At 47.2% G+C, this 20,000-nt stretch overlaps 1 protein-coding gene and 1 non-coding gene across 3 annotated transcripts in view; both read left to right on the top strand.

Moving 5' to 3' along the window:
- Positions 1-20,000, top strand: part of LOC135811526 (AP-4 complex accessory subunit Tepsin-like) — a 30,801-nt gene that overhangs the window by 5,262 nt on the left and 5,539 nt on the right. For both annotated transcript variants that reach the window (XM_065324765.1, XM_065324764.1), the window contains exons 7-16: positions 620-757; positions 1,968-2,035; positions 3,204-3,342; positions 3,648-3,708; positions 4,722-4,760; positions 10,034-10,343; positions 11,091-11,228; positions 11,809-11,872; positions 16,334-16,434; positions 17,905-17,968. In XM_065324765.1, the coding sequence (XP_065180837.1) occupies positions 620-757; positions 1,968-2,035; positions 3,204-3,342; positions 3,648-3,708; positions 4,722-4,760; positions 10,034-10,343; positions 11,091-11,228; positions 11,809-11,872; positions 16,334-16,434; positions 17,905-17,968 (1,122 nt within the window). The remainder of the gene's footprint in view (positions 1-619; positions 758-1,967; positions 2,036-3,203; positions 3,343-3,647; positions 3,709-4,721; positions 4,761-10,033; positions 10,344-11,090; positions 11,229-11,808; positions 11,873-16,333; positions 16,435-17,904; positions 17,969-20,000) is intronic.
- On the top strand, positions 16,874-16,946 carry Trnaa-agc (transfer RNA alanine (anticodon AGC)). The gene has a single exon. It is a non-coding gene; the product is annotated as a tRNA-Ala (tRNA).

Below are 20,000 nucleotides of genomic sequence, written 5' to 3'. Positions count from 1 at the left end.
ACGTATTGTGATGCCGGCAAGTGCATGACGTACTTCTGTGCCTGTTGCCCTGTGGGATGATGTTGATGATATGTCATGATGTTCTGTTACTTTGCATTTTGTCTGAGGCTGCTTCTTTTTCTTTGGTATTGCTACTGCTGCTACTGCCACTGTTGCTGCTGCCAATGCTGCTGCTGCTGCCAATGCTGCTGCTGCTGCTAATGCTGCTGCTGCCAATGCTTTCCTTCTGCTGCTGCTGCTGCTTTTCCTCCTCTTGCTGCTGCTGCTGCTTTTCCTCCCGCTGCTGCTGCTGCTTTCCTCCTGCTGCTGCTGCTGCTTTTCCTCCTGCTGCTGCTGCTGCTGCTTTTCCTCCTGCTGCTGCTGCTGCTTTTCCTCCCGCAGCTGCTTTTCCTCCCGCTGCTGCTGCTTTTCCTCCTGCTGGTGCTGCTTTTCCTCCTGCTGCTGCTGCTTTTCCTCCTGCTGGTGCTTCTGCTGCTGATACTGTTGATGCTGCTAATACTCGACACAAAGTTTTATTACAATCAGCACAATGTGAGAATAACAATGGACAAAGAACTATTTGTAGTACTGCTGCTATTATTGCTACCAATCTTGATGCTGTTGTTGTTGTTGTTGTTAGCTGGTCCGTCACAGCCTCACCAGTCCTATGCCATGCAACAGTCATCATCATCATCAGCATCGTCTTCAGCAACCAACCAGTACAATGCTGATGGTAGTAAGAAGATGTGGGGATTTGGAAACACACCAATGCAGCAAGGTAAGCATGTTCTACACAACTCCTATCTAAGTACTTTGATTTATAGTAAAGAAAAAAGGACCAAGAAACTACAAGTTACGCTATATTGTCCACTAACACCACCAGTTACTAAACTTATTATAGCGTAACTTGTAGTTTCCTGGTCCTTTTTTCTTTACTATAAATTTATCCTTGGCTCTCATCCGAGTCCATTCTAAGTACTTTGACTGTGATTTTTGGTTCTTTGAAGTACAGTCACATGTTGCTTATCTGGCTGTGAGTCATCCCGCACGTCGGTTATCCTAAAGGCACACTGACAGCTCATACACTGCATGTTGACAGTTCTACTTCAAGTGAATGTGGACAGTATGCAATGATGCCTTGCATGTAACGTTGCATACGAGTCAGTGCATATTATATGGATGAGTATGACGACTGTCTCTGGAAAGTACTAGTAACTGAGCAGCAAAAACAGGTAAAATCATGCTCTAGTCAGTCATTTTGATATGTGAACACAAGATGGCTATGTAGCTCCAGTTATCCAGAATATTCATTTATCCAACAGCGTCCAGTCCGGAAGGTGCCGGACACCTGACACACAACTACCTGTATTATGTGCTGTTGGTCCTGAGCTAAACTGTTCTCGCTGTGCACCCTGGTCGTGCATGTGTGTGTGTGTGTGTGTGTGTGTGTGTGTGTGTGTGTGTCCCATATGGTGCAGTGGTATGTGCAGCGATTTCCAATCGATAGGTTGCGGGTTCGATTCCCGACGATTATGGTCACACACGTCTTTCTTCTCTTTCTCAGACTCTTCCTGACTTTTCTTTCATTCTCCTGGGTGGTTACCAACAGCCAGTGCATGCCGGAGTATGTGGTGTGATGTGTGTGCGGGGAAAAAAAATGAAAAAGACCAAAAATAGGGATTCACTGGCCAGAAAAATCACTTCAAATAGCTGTATGGTGTAGACCAGGCTGAATAGTGACGGTCAATTCTTCAGCCTTGCAAACTGTTGAATGGTGCAATCCCAGCACAAGTTGCTATGGCTTCTGCCGTAGCATTGCTATCATCGCCTCCGGCGATGGGCGTCAAAGGTCAAAGGTGTGTGTGCGTGCGTGCGTGTGTGCATGTGTGTGTGTGTGTGTGTGTGTGTGCATATGTGTGTGCATATGTGTGTGCATATGTGTGTGACTACATGTGTGTGCTGTTGTTGTACATGTGTGTGCTTTGCAGAGGAATCCTCTATTCTTGATACAATCAAGACCAAGGCAGTGGGTGTGGTGGATACGTTACAGCAACAAGTAAGTTACTACAGTCCATTTCAAAACTATAGACGCGTACCTAGGCAAAAACCGTTATGCCAGCATCTATACCACATAAAATCTGTGATCACTTTGTGCATAATTTTTTCCAAATTGGGCGTCTGTTATCCAATCGTTTAGAAACTATATGAGAGTAATTGTGGAGCGATCCTGAGCAATATTCCGAAAACTATTCTCAAAAAGTTCCAGCCAAATTTGAAATATTTCAAAAACCCTACGCGTCTATAGTTTTGAAATGGACTGTAACACAGTCATGTGCTGGTAAAAAAAAAACCAAAGGACACATGGGTTACGAGTTATGAGTAACTGACCACTTCTGTAACAAGATAATAAGCAGTCAGAAAGTGAGATAACTAAGCACAAAACCGACAGACTACTGAGGCATTCAATGACCCAACGACTCGCACCCATGTGTCCTTTTTTTAATTTTACATTTTGCTTTTGGCTCAGTACCCGAGTTCAACATTATACTAGTATTTGACTGTGTGAAGTCTGAAGAAGATATTTGAACTGTCTCTGCTGGAATGACGACGACTGCATACCTTGGTGGTGGAGCATCGTTTGTCTCTAATGAAAATCCCCGGTTCAAGTCCTGGATTACAACATTGTCATGGTGCAGATAGCTAAAAAATATTGAAAATGACGTTGATCACTATATAAGTTGTCATTGATCCAGCTTGAAAGTGGAGCCTGAGAGGGATTGATAACTGTCATGTGAATCCAGCCAGTCTTGTTGTCTTCGGTCTTTGACCACTTTGCTGGTGGGCTGATCTACTCACCTCCCATCGCTTTAGGAGCTGCGTCTGCGCCTATGATCTTTGCAGTGTGGTGGTGTTCCTATGGATGCTGAACACTCAGTCTAACCGAGTCTCAAGCGAACCGTGAATTGTGTTTGTTTGTTTTGTGTTTGCTAACCACCAAGGCTGTCCTGCAGGACTCTGACCTGTATTCCGTGTTGTATTCGTGTTTTATCTTCATTGTTGCTGTTGCTGCTGCTCCTGCTGCTGTTGCTGCTGCTGTTGGTTATGTTGCTATTGCTGTTGTTGCTGCTGCTGTTGGTTCTGTTGTTGCTGCTGCTGTTGGTTCTGTTGCTGCTGCTGTTGGTTCTGTTGCTCCTGCTGTTGTTCTTGTGGTATACCTGGTGTAGTGGTACAAGGGTTCTAATCCGCCAGCGTCCGGTTCCCTATTATCCAGTGGTGCTGGGTCGTATGTATCTGCTCCTGCCTCTAGTTACACCAGCGGGCGCTACGACACCGGCACATCGCATGAAGCTGAATACTCCTCAGGTGTGTGTGTATGGGTGGGTGTGGGTGGGTGTATTGGTGGATGTATGTATACGGGGGGGGGGGGTGTACATGCCTGCATACTCGAGGCTAGCGGCTGCATGGCCAACGCACTGGGGTGTACATGCCTGCACTCGTATGCTTGTGTCATTTTCATCTTCCGGCACTGCTCCCTTGGTCAATGTTTTGCTGCACTGAACAGGTTTCCTAATGTATTTCCACCTTTTTATATACTTCTTTTTGATCGCACTGCTTACTTTGTACATGTACGTATGCATTTCATTGTGTGTGGTGTGTGTCTGGTACAGAGCGTGCTGTTGGTCGTCCTGGTGGTGGCTGGGATACATCAACACCACCACCCGTTGCACAGTGAGTAGTGTGTGTGTGTTCTTGCATGGTGCCCTGGCTCTCTCTCTCTCTCTCTCTCTCTCTCTCTCTCTCTCTCTCTCTCTCTCTCTCTCTCTCTCTCTCTCTCTCTCTCTCTCTCTCTCTCTCTCTCTCCGTCTCTCTCTCCGTCTCTCTCTCCGTCTCCGTCTCTCTCTATCTATCTATCTCGCTCCCTCTCTATCTGTCTGTCTATCTGCTAGTATCTCGATTCAGAATTTACTGACTTTGTGCTTGTTCAATTGCGTATAGTCACTTTTCACTTGACTGAAGAAAATCTCCGTATTTCCGGGGCTGAAAGCCACATCACTGTATAAGTCTGTTGCCTATCTTGGAGGCTAAATGTCATATTACATGTAGTGTTTGTTGGTTGGTATCACCGGAGGGTGCACCCAGTGTGCTAAGCCTGGGAGTGCTCAATACCGCAGAGGCAGAGCGTGTATTACAACTGTGGAAGAAGGCTAGTTTGTTGCAACTCTGAGCTTCATGCTCAGGACAATGCAATCATCAGGCCACATAAAGATGCTGTTGGCCATGCCAGTATTGCTATACTGTAAAGCCTGTCAAGGCGACCACTCGGATATGGCAACCACTACAACTAGGGCCAATCGTTGTTACCTTCAGTAAACTGAACCCGGATAGGGAGACCACCTGTACAGTACATGATGACCACGTTTGTAAGGTCCCTTGAGCGGTCACCTTAGACAGGTTGATGTTGGCTGATGATTGCATTGTAATGAGCCTGACAGTCATCAGAGTTGAAACGGACACTAGCTTGTTCCACTGCTGTACATACTGTACTTCTTGGTATCCGAACGAATGCTCGGAGTGTGAGGTTCTTGCTCAATTTTCTGAAATAGAAGCACCGCGTTGACCCTGCAAGATACGTCCCTGCTCCTGGTGTCGCTACATGTATGTTGTGCTAGTGCGTGTAGAACTGAGAACTGAGATGTGATTGCACATGTATTGCCCATTGTGTGTTGTGTGTTCCGCTGTAGGCCGGTGTCCAGCTCTCATTATCAGCCTGGTGGTGTAATGTAAGTGCACGCATACCTCACTGCAGTGTAGTACTACTCCAGGTGCGCTCGGTGAAATCCGACTCGAAGTGCAAAGCTGGCGCCCTGGACTAGTTCCGATTACATCATTGCACTTGTACATGTGTACGTCCAGCCGCATTCGTGCCACTTCCAGGGCATCAAGCCAAACAGGGCATGTTAGTTGCGGGTGCCAAATATGCACTCCGGGTCGGATTTCGTCGAGCGCAACTTAACTGTACTGGTACCTAGAGTTAATAAGCTCCCAAGAGTGTGCAGGTCTCCGACGGTGAAAAATCACATTACGTGTTCCTAGTACGATTTCTACTGTCGTGGACATTGAAATCCAGTCGAATGACCGGGGCCGGCGCCCTCAGCGCGTACAGAGCGTTGCATGCAGTGCACATGTTGATCCGATGCGGCCAGCGCTTCGATGCGTAAATGAATGTGTGTAACGTTAGATATCTACTGCATGCATACTCACGGCTAGCGGCTGCATGGCCAACGCGCTGGGGCCGCTTGACCTCCGGCCGGATTTCCATGTCCACGGCACTACTACGTACAGTGATGGCTAGCGTGCGCGCAGTCCGATTATCTGCCAGATCATGACTGGCGATTCGCATAAGCTGAGTGGGTTTCTGTCGGGAGTGCTATTCTTTCAACTCCAATGATCGCTAGAAACGGGCTGGAAGTGTACAACGGGAACACTACACTGTGTGATGTGAGTTTTCACCATTGGCGGACCCCATAGAAAGAGTATCTAGAGTTGCACACTCTTGGGAGCTTATGTACTCTTGCTAATACTACTGTAAGTCTACAAATGTTCGGCCCATTCAAATTTCGGCCTTCCAGTGCGAAAACACACTTCGGCCCCATTAACTGTTCACCCTGTATTGCTGCTGCCTGTATACACAGTCACACTGAACATTTGCAAAACAAAATTTCGGCCCAAAAATCCCCCGGCCGAAAATAGCCGAAAATAAATATGCGCCGAATATTAATACCTTTTGTTGACGTACAGTATAGCAGGGTTTGATCCAGTGTAATGTAAGTCCACACATTCCTCACTTCAGTGTAGGAGATCCAGTGTAATGTAAGTCCACACATTCCTCACTTCAGTGTAGTAGATCCAGGGTATCATCGTCCAGGGTATCATCGTCCAGGGTATCATCGTCCAGGGTATCATCGTCCAGGGTATCATCGTCCAGGGTATCATCGTCCAGGGTATCATCGTCCAGGGTATCATCGTCCAGGGTATCATCGTCCAGGGTATCATCGTCCAGGGTATCATCGTCCAGGGTATCATCGTCCAGGGTATCATCGTCCAGGGTATCATCGTCCAGGATATCATCGTCCAGGGTATCATCGTCCAGGCTAAAAATGGAGCTGGCAAACGAAACAATATCCCATGGCCAAAATTGCGCTGCGTATCACGAGCGCCGATCTGGACAGTGACTCATAACTCGGACCCACGTGTCTTTGATATTTTGTTTACGAAAACCATACCCTTGCAATTGTTTCACTCTGGTTCAACCTTGATATGAGATTGAACGATCATGTTTGCTACACCCCCCCTTCAAGATGCTGTCTTCCTGAAGGATTTCCTTCCTCAACTAAAGATGTGTGTTAGTAAAGTAGAGGAGTATTTGGCGGACTATATTTTGGCGGAGGTCAATCATCTGCCACTTCCTCCAACAGTACTTCAAGAGGTGAAATGCTCCTTCGATTACTTTCCTCGTGTCTGCATGGGCATAGTTGTACTCACATTGCTGCCAGGTTAATGCATGCCCGGCATACGGCTTGCTGAGTGAATGGAACCATCAACCATGTCTCCAAAGGATACATGCAGAATCACCAATGATGTACGTTTCGGAGGCAAAGAGCAAAGCTAGGAGTCCAGCTCGAAATCAAGACCAGCCAAGTCACAAGTCGACTGGACTCAAGCCAAGGATAGCCATTCTGACCAAGAACTAGAAGAAGAACTAACCCGCTCAAGAAGCCGAAGAAGATTGTCCCTTTATCCAGGGCCACTCTGAAGAGTATGCCAGTGTGTACTTTTATGTGTATCTCTTGGTCTGGCAGCTCAAAGCCTATATGTTAGGACCGGCACAGTCACAATTAGACGATCGGGTCAAGGATTAGTTGACAACGACAAGGAATCTCAGAGGTTCGTATAGAATACTGTCAGGCAAGCAAGACAAAGACCAAGCAAGGCGAGCAAGACACGGCTAGACAGGGCTAGAAGGGTCGGTAGAGTCGGTAGAGCATGAGACCCTTAATCTCAGGGTCGTGGGTTCGAGCCCCACGTTGGGCGCCAATGTTGAGTTCGAAACAGGACGACTGACGACATATCCAGACATTACAACGGGAACAGGTTAGTGGGAACGACATTTATTATACAAGTAGACGACGAGACAAGAGACCAAGACGAACGAAACGACTACATTGAAGAGTGAGAAAAGAGAGAAAGAGATCAAGTCTAAACGGCAAGATAAAGGACCTGGGTAGCTATGGCAAATATGGGCGCGCAAGTAGCTACCCAGGCCAACGGAGCAAAAGGAGACAAAAGGTGCGTACGCAAGTGCATGCAGGCCAGCTAGAAAAGGTACGGGAGGAGGTACCTAACATATATATAGGCTTTGGTTTTTGTTGGTATTTTAGGAGTTTTTTTTTAATGATAAAAATGAGACAGCTCCACTCGCAGGCCTGGGGTACCTGTGAACTCAGGCAAGTCGTTGGATGGCATCGTTTCACTCCATCCAATGTCAATTGCATGTTCCCGTCTACTATCCATTCGGCTTGCTCCAGTAGCAGCGTTGTTAGTTGCTGGAGGAGGGGAACAGATTCTTGTGGACTTGCCGGCAGTTCATCATCGCTCTCTGCTTCAACACCAGGCGCAAACTCTACATCACTACTGCTCCCAGTGGCTTCAGCAGCCCCAACCTCCATCGTCAAACCAAAGCCTGTATAAATAGGCTCGAACAATTTAGACAATATCCGCCAACTGAATACCTCAACCTGACAAAACTACAACTTCCTTCTTCAAAATAGTTTTTGCCAACCGCCTGCATATCGCCTGGGATCGCTTGGACGCCATTTTGGCCATGTGTTGTCTAACCAATGTTGTCTATATATGGGTATCTTGCTGGAACTACTGTACGCTACTCTACTACTACTTTATAACATTCTTTATACTCTCTCAGACTGCACGCAATTATGGGTTGTTATATTAACTGATTTTGGGAAGCACAAAGAGGACTAAAGAACTGGAGAGGACTGGGATAATTACAAGGAGAAGACTCGGAGAACAACAAGAAGAACAACTGTGAGAACTACAAGAAGAACGATCAGCCTGCGCAAGCGCAGCCTTCAGGGTATAACTAAAGCTATGGAGGGAAAAAAGGGGTGCATACAGTAAGTGGCAATAGGGTGAGCGGGAAAAGGGGTGCATGCAGTTAGTGAGACAGGGTGAGAGGGAAAAGGGGTCAGCAGTGCATGCAGTAAGGGAGGCAAAAGGTCAGCGGGGAGTGCATGCATGGGTGTGTGTACAGGGATGTGGAGATGTGTATGTATATGTGTACGGAAGTGTGTGCATGCGGGAATGTGTACGGAGCTAAATGGCTCATACAACACATGTGCAGTTGTTTCCGTGGTAACAGGGAACAAGCAAACCGCGCGCATCAGCTCCAAAGCCTATATGTAGGCTTTGTCAGACCAAGAGATACGGTGACTATTTTATTGGAGCCTAAACACTAGTATGTGCGCACATGCATAGCCCGGATATGTACAATTAGAAAGGGGGTGTAGATCATTTGTGCCGTGTGTTATGTGCAGGGGTAGAAGGGAAATGGGGCTACATCTTTAGTACTGTAAAACCGAAAAGTCTAACGTTTTAACTTAACGACCAATTTTTTTCTTTGTTTGAAGAAACGTCGTCACGAACCCGGTTTGAGATGTCTGTATAAAGATGTGCATACAGATGGGTGGCCAGTTGGCCATCGTTAAACTTCCTGCACGTTATCATGCCAAAATTACAAAAACGTTTTAAAGATTTTTGGTCGTTAAACTTTCCGGTTTTACAGTAACTCAGAAGTAGCCACAACTTTACAGTATGTAATCATTGCATGCAGTCGGGGCAGAGGGGAAATGGCACTGTATGTAATCATGCAGGGGGAATGCCCCGGGTATGGTATACAGTATTCTATGGGTGTGGCATGCAGTTCTACGACAGGCGATTCTCAACATTCCCATTCCGGAATGGTTGTCATGTACATTCTGAATTTGCCAAACGAAACGCAACGAAACCGCAATTCCCCAAATATAAGTCGCGCCTGTTTGCAACAAATGCCAAGGTCGAACGAGGGAGTGCGATTCACAATCACGTGTGACGTATTACTGAAGTGAACGTACTGCAACCGTATAACGAAGACCTCAAAATGGGGGTGCGGCTTGTAATTGGATGCGACTTACGATCGGGGAAATACGGTTATCGAGGGGAATGAATGCAGCAAATAGGATATTGGTTATCGAGGGGAATGAATGCAGCAAATAGGATATTGGTTATCGAGGGGAATGAATGCAGCAAATAGGATATTGGTCCTTGGCAGGTCTGATGTACTCACCTTTCACCACTCTAGGACCTCGCTAGGTCCTAACTATGCACCTTGATCCTTGGAGGTGATACCTTTTAATCTTCATTACTTACTACGGGTGCAGAAAATTGAGTGAAAAATGAGTTGAAGAGAACTACCATTGGCTAGAGAAGCGGAGGGGGGGGGGGGGGGGCATATCTGTGGATGCGGCTCTGGTTAGAATCCTGGTTTGTTCATAGTACAGTAGTTGTTGCTCTCAGTGAAATCCAACCTAATATGCATACTTGGTACCATTGATCCCCTAGAAGTGGTACGAATGTGGCTGCACGTACACATGTACAAATTCAGCGGAGCTTTCAGGGCGCCAGTTTGCACTTTGGGTTGGATTTCACCGAGCGCAACTGTAGTTACTCTTGATCATGCAACTGTGGTAAAAGGAGCTGGGGGGGGGGGGGGGGGTTGTTCTAGTACATCCGGTCACGGAATCACTATGTGTGTCTTGTGCTGGATTGACAGGTGTGCACTGTTCACTCACAATACTTACTACTGACAACCACCACAGTACAGCCATTCCAATGTTGCTTTTGCTGCCACTGGCTGTTGTCGCTGCCGCCGCTGCTGCTGCTGGCGTACGTGGTGTTGCTGTTTCTGTTTCTGCTGCTTTCCTGTACTACTCTGTGTCAGAGCTGATCCTGTAAGCACACCGTCAAGAGGAGCATCCACTCCATCAGCAGCGTCCTCTTCTCAAACTACTGACAACGGCGGTGCAGCCACCACAAGCACTGCCGGTGCCAGCAGCAGCAGCAGCAATACACAGGCGGCCGAAGAGCGGCTCGTCGGGGAATTCACCACGGTGACCGGTGTGCGCGCCGCACCCAGTCGCGATCAAGTGCAGCAGTTTGTACAGAGGTGTAAGCGGCGAGATATGGCCGTCGTTGTGGAGCTGCTGCTAGCTACGCTCAATCCAGCCACGTCCAGTTCTCAAGTCCAAATTGTAAGTACAGTCAACTTCGCTAGTAACGACTGCGGATATCATGACAATTCGCGAATAACGACGGAATTTCCATGCCCAGAGCAAAGTCCCATCCAACTGTAACACATATCATGTGACTTCGGGTCTAAGGACACTTCACGAATAAGGACACTTTTCTGATACCCCGCTGAGTGTCGTTATACGCAAAGTTGACTGTACACTGGAGACTGCTCAGTCTTGCCACCATGCCAACGCCGGGCACTCGTACATAATGTAGGCGAAAGGAGTTGTCTGCCGTATAAAACGTATATAAATGCACTCGTGTTTACTATTTTAGTTTAGAGTTGTTCTGATGTGATGCATTGGCTGATGGGATGCATTGGATGGTGTAATGCATTGGCTGATTCATTGGCTGGTGCAATGCATTGTTCTGATGTGATGCTTTGACTGCTACCGAGAGTAGACTCAACTGACTCAATAATTGGCCAGGTGCCTTGAGACTCTGCAGAACAACCATGATATCAAGTTGCAAACTCTACTTCGTGCATTGAGCACTCTTGCCAGTCAAGGGCACATTGTGTATTCAACATCAGCAAGTGTAGATTGCTCGATGTCGTGGGTCTGAAGCAGAGCTTCTCCCCCCAGAAAAGGAGAGCGGAGGTGGTGTTATAAATCTGAGTTTGCGTTTCTTTCAATCATCAGGCCGCTGTGTACTGCACTACATGACTGTATACATGTATGTCTGGATGCATTTGTGTTGTGTTACAGCGTTCCATGTGTCTACTGGAGGAGCTTTATCGTTGTGATGTTGGTGGTGCGTCGGAGATAGTTTCCGGCACGTCTGGTCCAGTTCTGCAGCAACTGTTACAGGCTAGTCAGGGCCCCGTTCACAGCAAGGCATCCAAGGTCAGTGAATGTCACTGTGCCTATCTCTCTATCTCGTCTGCCGGCCTGTCTGTCTGTCTCTCTGTGTTTATCTGTCTGTGTCTATCTGTCTGTCTTCCATATCATTCTGAAGAACGCGAGAATTTGCCGGCGCATTATCGTGCGGCATTCAACAGTAGAGAGTTATGATGCTGGTGGATAATGAGCTTGAGAGCTTGCTGTTTAGAGAGCTCTGTGGATGTCAGGTCTATGATTGTACCTGTAATGCAATATTCTCTTGCTGAAAGACCTGGTGGTATATGTAGCAATACCCCACAGCATACTCTCCTGCCAGCACTATTCCTGTGGTTGCTTATGCTGTCAAAATCAGCAGCGTACGCCCACACTATTTTAAAATTATATACAAAGTTTCCCCTTTTGGAGGGGGGATGCCAATTTATAAATTATGTGAAATGTAGGCATCCTGATGGCAGTTCACAACTGGCATCAGGGTTTGAGTGACAAGGATTAGTGGTAATATGCCTTATAATTGTGTGTTGAAGTCTTGCTGTACTAGTCTTGTGTTATTGCTTGGTGTGTGCCATTCTTCTACTGTGTACAGTTGCTGCGGCAGGTGAATCCGATGGCGGCAACAGCACCATCTAGCACCCCTGCAAGCCAGCCCGGTATGTTCATATGTGGAATATATAATGTTGTTTTTAGATTATTGCATACACACGCACGCACACACACATACACACACGCGCACACACACACACACACACGCGCGCACACACACACACACATCACCGTCAATATCGAGATGAGCGTCATCCAGATACTGGCATTCATATATTCCGTCAGCTGGCTACGAGAAGGCTCAACAAGGATGCAGGAATTGGACTTCTCAGGTATACCTCTATTGGGCACTTTCCCTTCAGGGATCGATGGGGTCCTGCAGCTACAGACGAAAACTAGGCGGATAAAATTACCTCAACTCAAGTTTTATGCTCCAAATCAATCATCAGAAGACGCGGAGCTATTCTACAGATTACATAGTCTTATTCACTACAGATGCCATTGAGGCACAGAACCAGTTAGTTCAAAGTAGTAAGTACTTCGAAGTATGGCGATAGTACCTGCAATTGTATGTGAAGTAAAAATACTCCAGACAAGAGGGCCAATCGGACTCCTTCTGGAGGTCCCGGCGGAGAAAATTGGCAAGCGTCTGATTAAGCCGCTCCACGCGACGTTGTGACTGAGGATGGTATGGGCGTCCATTAATCTTCAGGGCAAGCATTTAACTGAACACAATCGACCGGCCAGCAAGCATCTACTTTGAACAAAGACATTTTGAGAGAGCAGAGAATAAATTGCTGATCAGTATGCCATGCCTGCCAGCGGTTGTTGTTAATGTTGAGAACTTGAGACTGGTCCCTTTGGGTGGGAGATTATCAGATTGAGATGATGACAGTGGTAGAGCGTGAGACTCTTAATCTCAGGGTCGTGGATTCGAGCAAGAGTCGGGCGTCAATGTTGAGAACTCGCGGCACGCACGCAGGTACAACAGAAGTCAAGTTCTTGTTTGCACGAGGGGCTCAGGGTCGTGGATTCGAGCATGAGTCGGGCGTCAATGTTAAGAACTCGCGGCACGCACGCAGGTACAACAGAAGTCAAGTTCTTGTTTGCACGAGGGACTCAGGGTCGTGGATTCGAGCAATAGTCGGGCGTCAATGTTGAGAACTCGCGGTGCACACGCAGGTACAACAGAAGTCAAGTTCTTGTTCGTACGAGGGACTCAGGGTCGTGGATTCGAGCAAGAGTCAGGCGTCAATGTTGAGAACTCGCGGCACACACGCAGGTCCAACAGAAGTCAAGTTTTTGTTCGCACGAGGGACTCAGGGTCGTGGATTCGAGCAAGAGTCGGGCGTCAATGTTGAGAACTCGCGGTACACACGCAGGTACAACAGAAGTCAAGTTCTTGTTTGCACGAGGGGCTCGGGGTCGTGGATTCGAGCAAGAGTCGGGGCGCCAATGTTGAGAACTCGCGGCACGCACGCAGGTACAACAGAAGTCAAGTTCTTGTTCGCACGTTGGACTCAAGATGATGAGATTGAGAGAGAAAGAAATGATGAGACCCGAGGTTATGAAGGGCCTGGGTAGCTATGGCAATGAATGTACGAAAGCGTGAATGCAGCTACCCACGCAAAAAAACGAATTATACTTTTAACCCTTTGAGACCCCACTGAAAGTACGACAATTTACGCACCTTCAAATGACATGCACTTTCGCTCGTATCTCTATGAAACATTCACCGATTTTTACAAACTAACCACCGTTGGAAAGGTATTTTCAAGACGAAGAGAATAGTGCCACACTCAAGCCAACTACCTGCACAGCCTCTGCTCTGCGTGGCCTATAATGCCGGCCAAAACAGCAGCCGTGCGCGAACAGCTTCAGCAAAGTTCAAACAGCCGCCATTCCATTCTCCTTCATCGCATCGACTTCAAATAAACTACAGCGGAAAGCTCGTTTCAAGCGCAAAATCTTGGTGTGCAGCATGCTTGAGTATGACGTCCCATTCCGGGGAAATCTCATGCCAAGTGCAGCGTGAAAATTTGAATTTTTCGATCTGAGTGCATTTTTCAGTTTGTCTCCGACTTCGAGTCTCACCACGGCGGCATCGTAACTCCTAGAGACTTCGGATAACTTCGACATGATAGCCAAGGGTCTTTTCGAAACGTAGACACTTTGTTTATGAAAATCGGTGAAGGAACACCAGAGATATAATTATTTTAGTGTCACTGTATACCAAACGATCGAATTCGATCGTTGGGGTCTCAAAGGGTTAAAATGCGGAAAAGGGAGAGTGTGGGAGCAAGACGTCGTAGCGTATCCGAGAAGCGGGAATGGGAAAGGGTGCGTGCAGTGATGTGTTTATGAGTGCGTGTGTACTTGTACGTGCATATATGGGGGAGAGGTCATTGGTGTACGAGTGTATGCATAGATGAAATGGTGAACCTAACAATTCTTAGCACTTCCCCTTGCTGCCAACTGACCGAGTTTGTGCACACTAGCCTGGACTCAACAAAGACGCTGGAATCGGGCCTTCTCAGGTATACCTCTCTTGTCTGGCACTTTCCATTCAGGGATCGATGGGTCCTGCAATTGTAGGTGAGGTAACAAACTACTCCAGACGAGAGGGCCAATCGGGCTCCTTCTGGAGGTCCCGGCGGGGAAAATTGGCAAGGGCCTGAGTTAGACGATCTGCACGGCCTTGCGATCGTGGATGATATGAACGTCGGTTGATTTTCAGGGCACGCATTTTCATCCATTACAGACGCTAGACTAACGTTACTGCCCTCTCTCTCTTTCCCGCTCTCCGTCTTCAAGATACGACATGTGTGCTGTAGCCTACAGCACTGACAGGTGAAGAGACATGTAGTCATGGGGACGCTTTCTGTCGCCTCACAATCATAGTCGAAATATCAAGTGATATACTTGAAAATACCGCCATTACGACAACAAGCTCTCAGCTGCACCAAATAGATAAATAAATAACTTTGCCAATATTTCGCCCATTGGGCATCATGAGGGCAGGGCGAAATATTGGCAAAGTTATTTATTTATCTATTTATCGGAATGGCGGTATTTTCAAGTGCAAGAAATACGCTGCAAGGGAGTTTGGGAATTCTGAAGAAACTAATCAAGTGATAGATAAAAGAAATTTGTAACATGGAAATTGTGGTCCCAAGTTCTGCGATCGAGTCCACCAACTAAACCAGATTTTGAACAGTCACACGTGCACAATCTAGCAGACAATTGTGCCCACAATTTCCATGTTACAATTTTTTTCCTTGGCTCACCATCTGAGATCAAAGAAAATTATCATTTTTGGTATTTCACTCTTTAGATTGGGAGAACTGACATTGTAATGGGGTTCTACTATACGTGAAACGTAGAGAAATCACGTAGAGAGCAGGTACCTGGGTTAGAGTCTACGGCTTTGTGTGTTTTGGGTCCAGATTTCTACGCGTAGATGAGGTTCTCTACGTTCTGGCACACGCAAAGAACATGTGTACGGATCTGCTGGGTATCATTCGAATGCAGGCAGAAACCTGCCAAAGTTGGAAGGGGAAATTTCCGGTACACATTCCACATGATATCTCTACATGAACGTAGAGCAGAACAGGTTTCCTTTACGTTACGGGAACGCGAAGAGAGTTCCCGGGAGTCTTCACGTCGCGTTCCCGTAACATAGAGCAGAACATCTCTATTGATAACAACTTTTAACATTTGGATTTAAAGCTATAGGAAGATACTGTTCACTTGAAGCAAGAGCACATAACCCCCAGAGTGTGCAACGCCTGATCCAGCTCTGCATAGGGTCTTGGTCGAACGTAATCGGATCTTCTGATGTCATGCGTACACTCCACACCAGCGCAAGGCCGGTCTCGAGGCAGGGCACCGTTGTTTTTGATCCAGGAGTACCCGCGACTCCCCAGGTTCCCCTCAGATGTGTACGGTATTTGGACGCAAAGATCCGATTACGCTCGACCAAGACCCTATGCAGAGCTGGATCAGGCGTTACACACTCTGGGGGGTTATGTACTCTTGCTTGAAGGTATGACTGGGAGAACGATTGATACGCTATACTCATGGTGGAGATAGAGAGCGAAACCTTACGGAATGTTCGATTGGTAGGATCCGGATCTAGATTAACCGGATCCACTGGATTTGCACCCTTTCGATTGGTTGAATCTGGATTCAAATCCGACAGATTTGGATCCGGCCAACTCACCTGGGGGAGCAGGGTTGACCGGATCCAACGGATTCTTTTTTTGCCGATCAACCTTTTTTTGGGTGCGAAAACTCCACATTCGTTCGATTGGACCTGGGCGGATCCGAATGATCCAGGCAATTGACCGGGGTCTGGATTCCACCTATCGAACATACCCTGAATCTCTGAATGTTGCGGACTAACGTGGTCCCGCAACTGTTAGTGAGCTCTGCAGTACACAATGATTTGATCGGTTGCTCTGTTGTTTTTGTGTTTGACTTCTGTTCTTTCTTGTTCTGGACTTCTGGTGGTGATGGTGGTGGTGGTGGTGGTGGCGGTGGCGGTGGCATGGTTGATTGCACTGCAGCATCTGTGCCCGCACCAGCTTCCACTGTCACAGCAGAGACATCAGCATTTGCCGACATTCTCAACCTCTCCACACCGGCCTCTGATGTTACCAGTACTCAGGTATGCAACCGGCCAATGATAATGTGTACTAGTATAATTATTTGCAGTGGAACCTGGTTAATAGGAACACTGATATGACAACCCTTCACTCGGGAAAAACTAATTCCAGATGACTTCTTAGCATGCTTTCCTGTGGTTGGAGATACCGTGTGCAAAATCCGGTACCGGCACTTCGTTGCATTGATGGACCTCGCACTGTCCTTCCCAACCTTCATGCAGCTGTATACCCCCACATACACATACTGTTGAAACCAGCCGGGGAGCGACACAGTGTACAAACGTGTGTATGAGGGCTGGGGGTCAACAGTACTCAGTAGTTTACCTTACAGGTTTTCTGTGAGACTGTGACCTAAAAACCCTTTCATAAGCTGTCTACTCTACAGCTCTATACAGGCATGATGGGGTGATAATGACCAATGATGGAGGGGTTTGTGTAGCAGGGGGACTAGCTCACATGGTAGAGCGCTCGCTTAGCATGCGAGAGGTACCGGGATCGATACCCGGGTTCTCCAGGCAATCTTTTTTTTTGTAGCCTAGAGTGTGCAACTCGACGGATCCCTCAGCCAGCGGCGGAGTTTTTTTTATGACATCACTCTTCCGCGCCCATCTCACTCACTGGTGCCATCATGCGGAGCCAGAAGAGATCAAAGTACAAAGAACTTGTGCATCACAGCTACGGTAGTCGAAGCAGAACAACGGACGGCAGATCCACGCGTACTGAACCTGATGAGCTGACACCGTATCTACGAGACAGCTCGGAAAAGCATACACACTTGATCCTACTTCTGCCGAAAATGACGCTATCAAAATTATCTGCTGTGGGTGACCCCATCACAGCTCAGGATTGGTGTCGCATACTCTTGTTTATGTACTATTCAATTGCCTCTCCTAGATAGACACTTTGTGTTGAATATATTTTTGTGAGAGTGCACAGCAGCTCGGTGTTAAATGTTTAGAAAAAGACTTCGATAGCAGGTGGCTATCATAGCATTTGGTAGAGAGTTTGGTAGATATCTGTAGTGCAATGTGTGTACTGTAAGTCAACAAATATTTGGCGCATATTTATGTTCGGCTAATTTCGGCCTGGGCATTTTTGGCTGAAAATTTGTTGCGGCCGAAATTATGTTTTGCAAGGTTCAGGTTTTTTTTGTTTTTTTGTGTGTGACAATATGTATACAGGCAGCAGTAGCAGGAGCCGAAAATTCAACGCAGCCGAAATGTGTTTAAGCCCGGGGAGACCGAAATTTATACATGCCGAAAATTTGTAAACTTACAGTATGCTGTAGTGACGTAGTGAATGGTGTGTTATTCAAACGAATACACTCTCCTAAATTACCCTGGCCAACGAACGTTTTTTTCTTTTATCCTTCTGCCGTATGTGGGAGAAATGTTGAACGAATTGCGCATCCGTGTGTGTGTATGTGTGTGCTTGTGTGTGCGTGTGTGTGTGTGTTTGCTTCCTCTTGTTAGGTGCCTCAGACTGGCAGTGCTGGAGCAAGCAGTGCACAGCAGAACTCTGGTGCCATGTTTGCCGGTCAGTGGATGGGTTTTTTCTTGCTCTGTGTCTCTCTTCGCCCGTCTCTCTCTCTCTCTCTCTCTCTCTCTCTCTCTCTCTCTCTCTCTCTCTCTCTCTCTCTCTCTCCCTCTCCCTCTCCATTCTCTGATGGCAAGTAGTGAGTATTAGCCTAATGTCAAAGTTACTTAACCAGTCCTTGGCTCTGGCCGTAGTTTGTCACACCTGGTAGTAGCGCATCCACCCTGCCTGCAGCTTGCCAGTTTCCAGCTGCTGCTCAATCTGCTTTTGATTCCCGTGATGCCATTACCAGCATGACTAGGGCTGCATACATAGTTCTGTCTCTGGCTGCACTTGCTGGTGAGTGTTTGCCAGTAGGTGCATGGCTGGTCTGTTCACTCTGCTCTGCTAGTGCACCACTGCCTTTGTACATCACAACTACGGTAGTGGAAGCAGGGCAACGGATGTAAATCCATGCGTTCTCAACCTGATGAACTGCAAGCAAACCGAGCGCTGTGAGGCCTGAACACTGGATTATGCATCTTCCAAAAATGACAATACATGTGCTGAAGTATAAGAAAACAACGTCGCTTGCAAGACTGTGAGTCCATTTCAACTCAAGCTAGGAGTTGCGCACTCTTTTTATGTGGGGGTGGCAAGGGCAATGCGTAATTGCGCTCTGCTGTTAGTCGTACCAAGAGTACATAACCCCCCAGAGTGTGCAACTCCACTATGGGTGCTGTCCCGAAAGGATTTCAAGTTGACGTCATTTTGATGATGCAATGCGCACTGTACACGGATTATCAGACGAATCCGGAACCTGTGGTTGACCGAAGCCGATCGATCCTGTACAAATTATTGCAAAGAAAAACGTGTGATGCGTTGACACCCGTACACATGTTGTAAATCACTGGTGCAAGGAGCATTGCGTCATAAATAATGACGTCAACTTGAAATTCTGTCGGGACAGCAGGGTATGTGGGAGTTGCACACTCTGGGGGTTATGTACTCTTGGTCGTACCCTCAGTACCCTGCCCGTCTGTGGATTTTTTTGGAGCAAGAAGATTAAAGAATGAATCCGCCTTTCCCATTATCACCTTGCAGCTCGGTAATTTTCGCGCTGCAAATTTGACAACCGCTGTGCAGCCGAAATATATTTTTTTGCGTAGATTTTTTAATTTTTTATATATGAACAATAGAAGTATGTCTTGCGTCGGCAAAAAAGTGCTCAATGTCCTAAGACAGAGCGGGGTTATACACTTAGACACAAAAGATGTCCAAGTTTTTCAGTGTTGCTACTCTGAGTTTCGTGCAATAGCACTCTTCAGGCAACTTTCTCTTCTCTCACATCAGTATCCCTTTACATACCAGAAAAGACGAAAAGGAGCACCCTAGGTGGGAATCACAGGTGGAGAAAAGAAGCACACTAGCCAGTCTAGGACTCTAGGTGAGAATCATAGGTGAAGATAAGTGTGGCAAGTGTGGTGGTGTGAGCAATCGCGCAGGCCGGGCGGTGTGCATAAAGTGAAGTGTGACAGTAGGATGCATGCACATTAGATAGCAGGAGTTCTGCACGTGTGCACTAGATAGCAAGCGCAGTCTACAGTTCAGGTCACCTCCGATAGGAGGTACTTGGTGCTGTGGCGACATTTTGTGACCAGGCGGCATCTGGTGTTGAGGAGCGATGCCTTGTCACTGTTCATTATGGCGATTTTCTCCGATAGGCATAGGTTACATCGCTTCGAGGTTTTTTTGTAGGCGCTGGATCTCTGCCTGATTCTCCACGAGATGTTGACATCTTCACCTGCCTCCTTCAGCGCCCATGCATGCTTTGACAATTCTGTGCTGTTTCTGTGTGGGGCATTCCGGAACGATGACGTATGGTTGTTGAACAGGAGCTTGAATGGGGTTTCGGAGATGCCGATGTACTTCTTCTGGCTGAGATTTGAGTCCACTGTAGCTTCGTATACTATCTCGCTGGCGTTGCAGTCTGCTTTGATACGGCAGTTGCATCTCTTCTCTTCCGGCTGTCTGAGGACTTTCGCGTTGTGGC

The sequence above is a fragment of the Sycon ciliatum genome, chromosome 3 (genome assembly GCF_964019385.1).
Source record: "Sycon ciliatum chromosome 3, ocSycCili1.1, whole genome shotgun sequence".
Classification (NCBI taxonomy): Eukaryota; Metazoa; Porifera; class Calcarea; order Leucosolenida; family Sycettidae; genus Sycon; species Sycon ciliatum.
The sequence above is the reverse complement of the archived record's forward strand: the minus strand, read 5'-3'. Positions and strand labels throughout refer to the sequence as shown.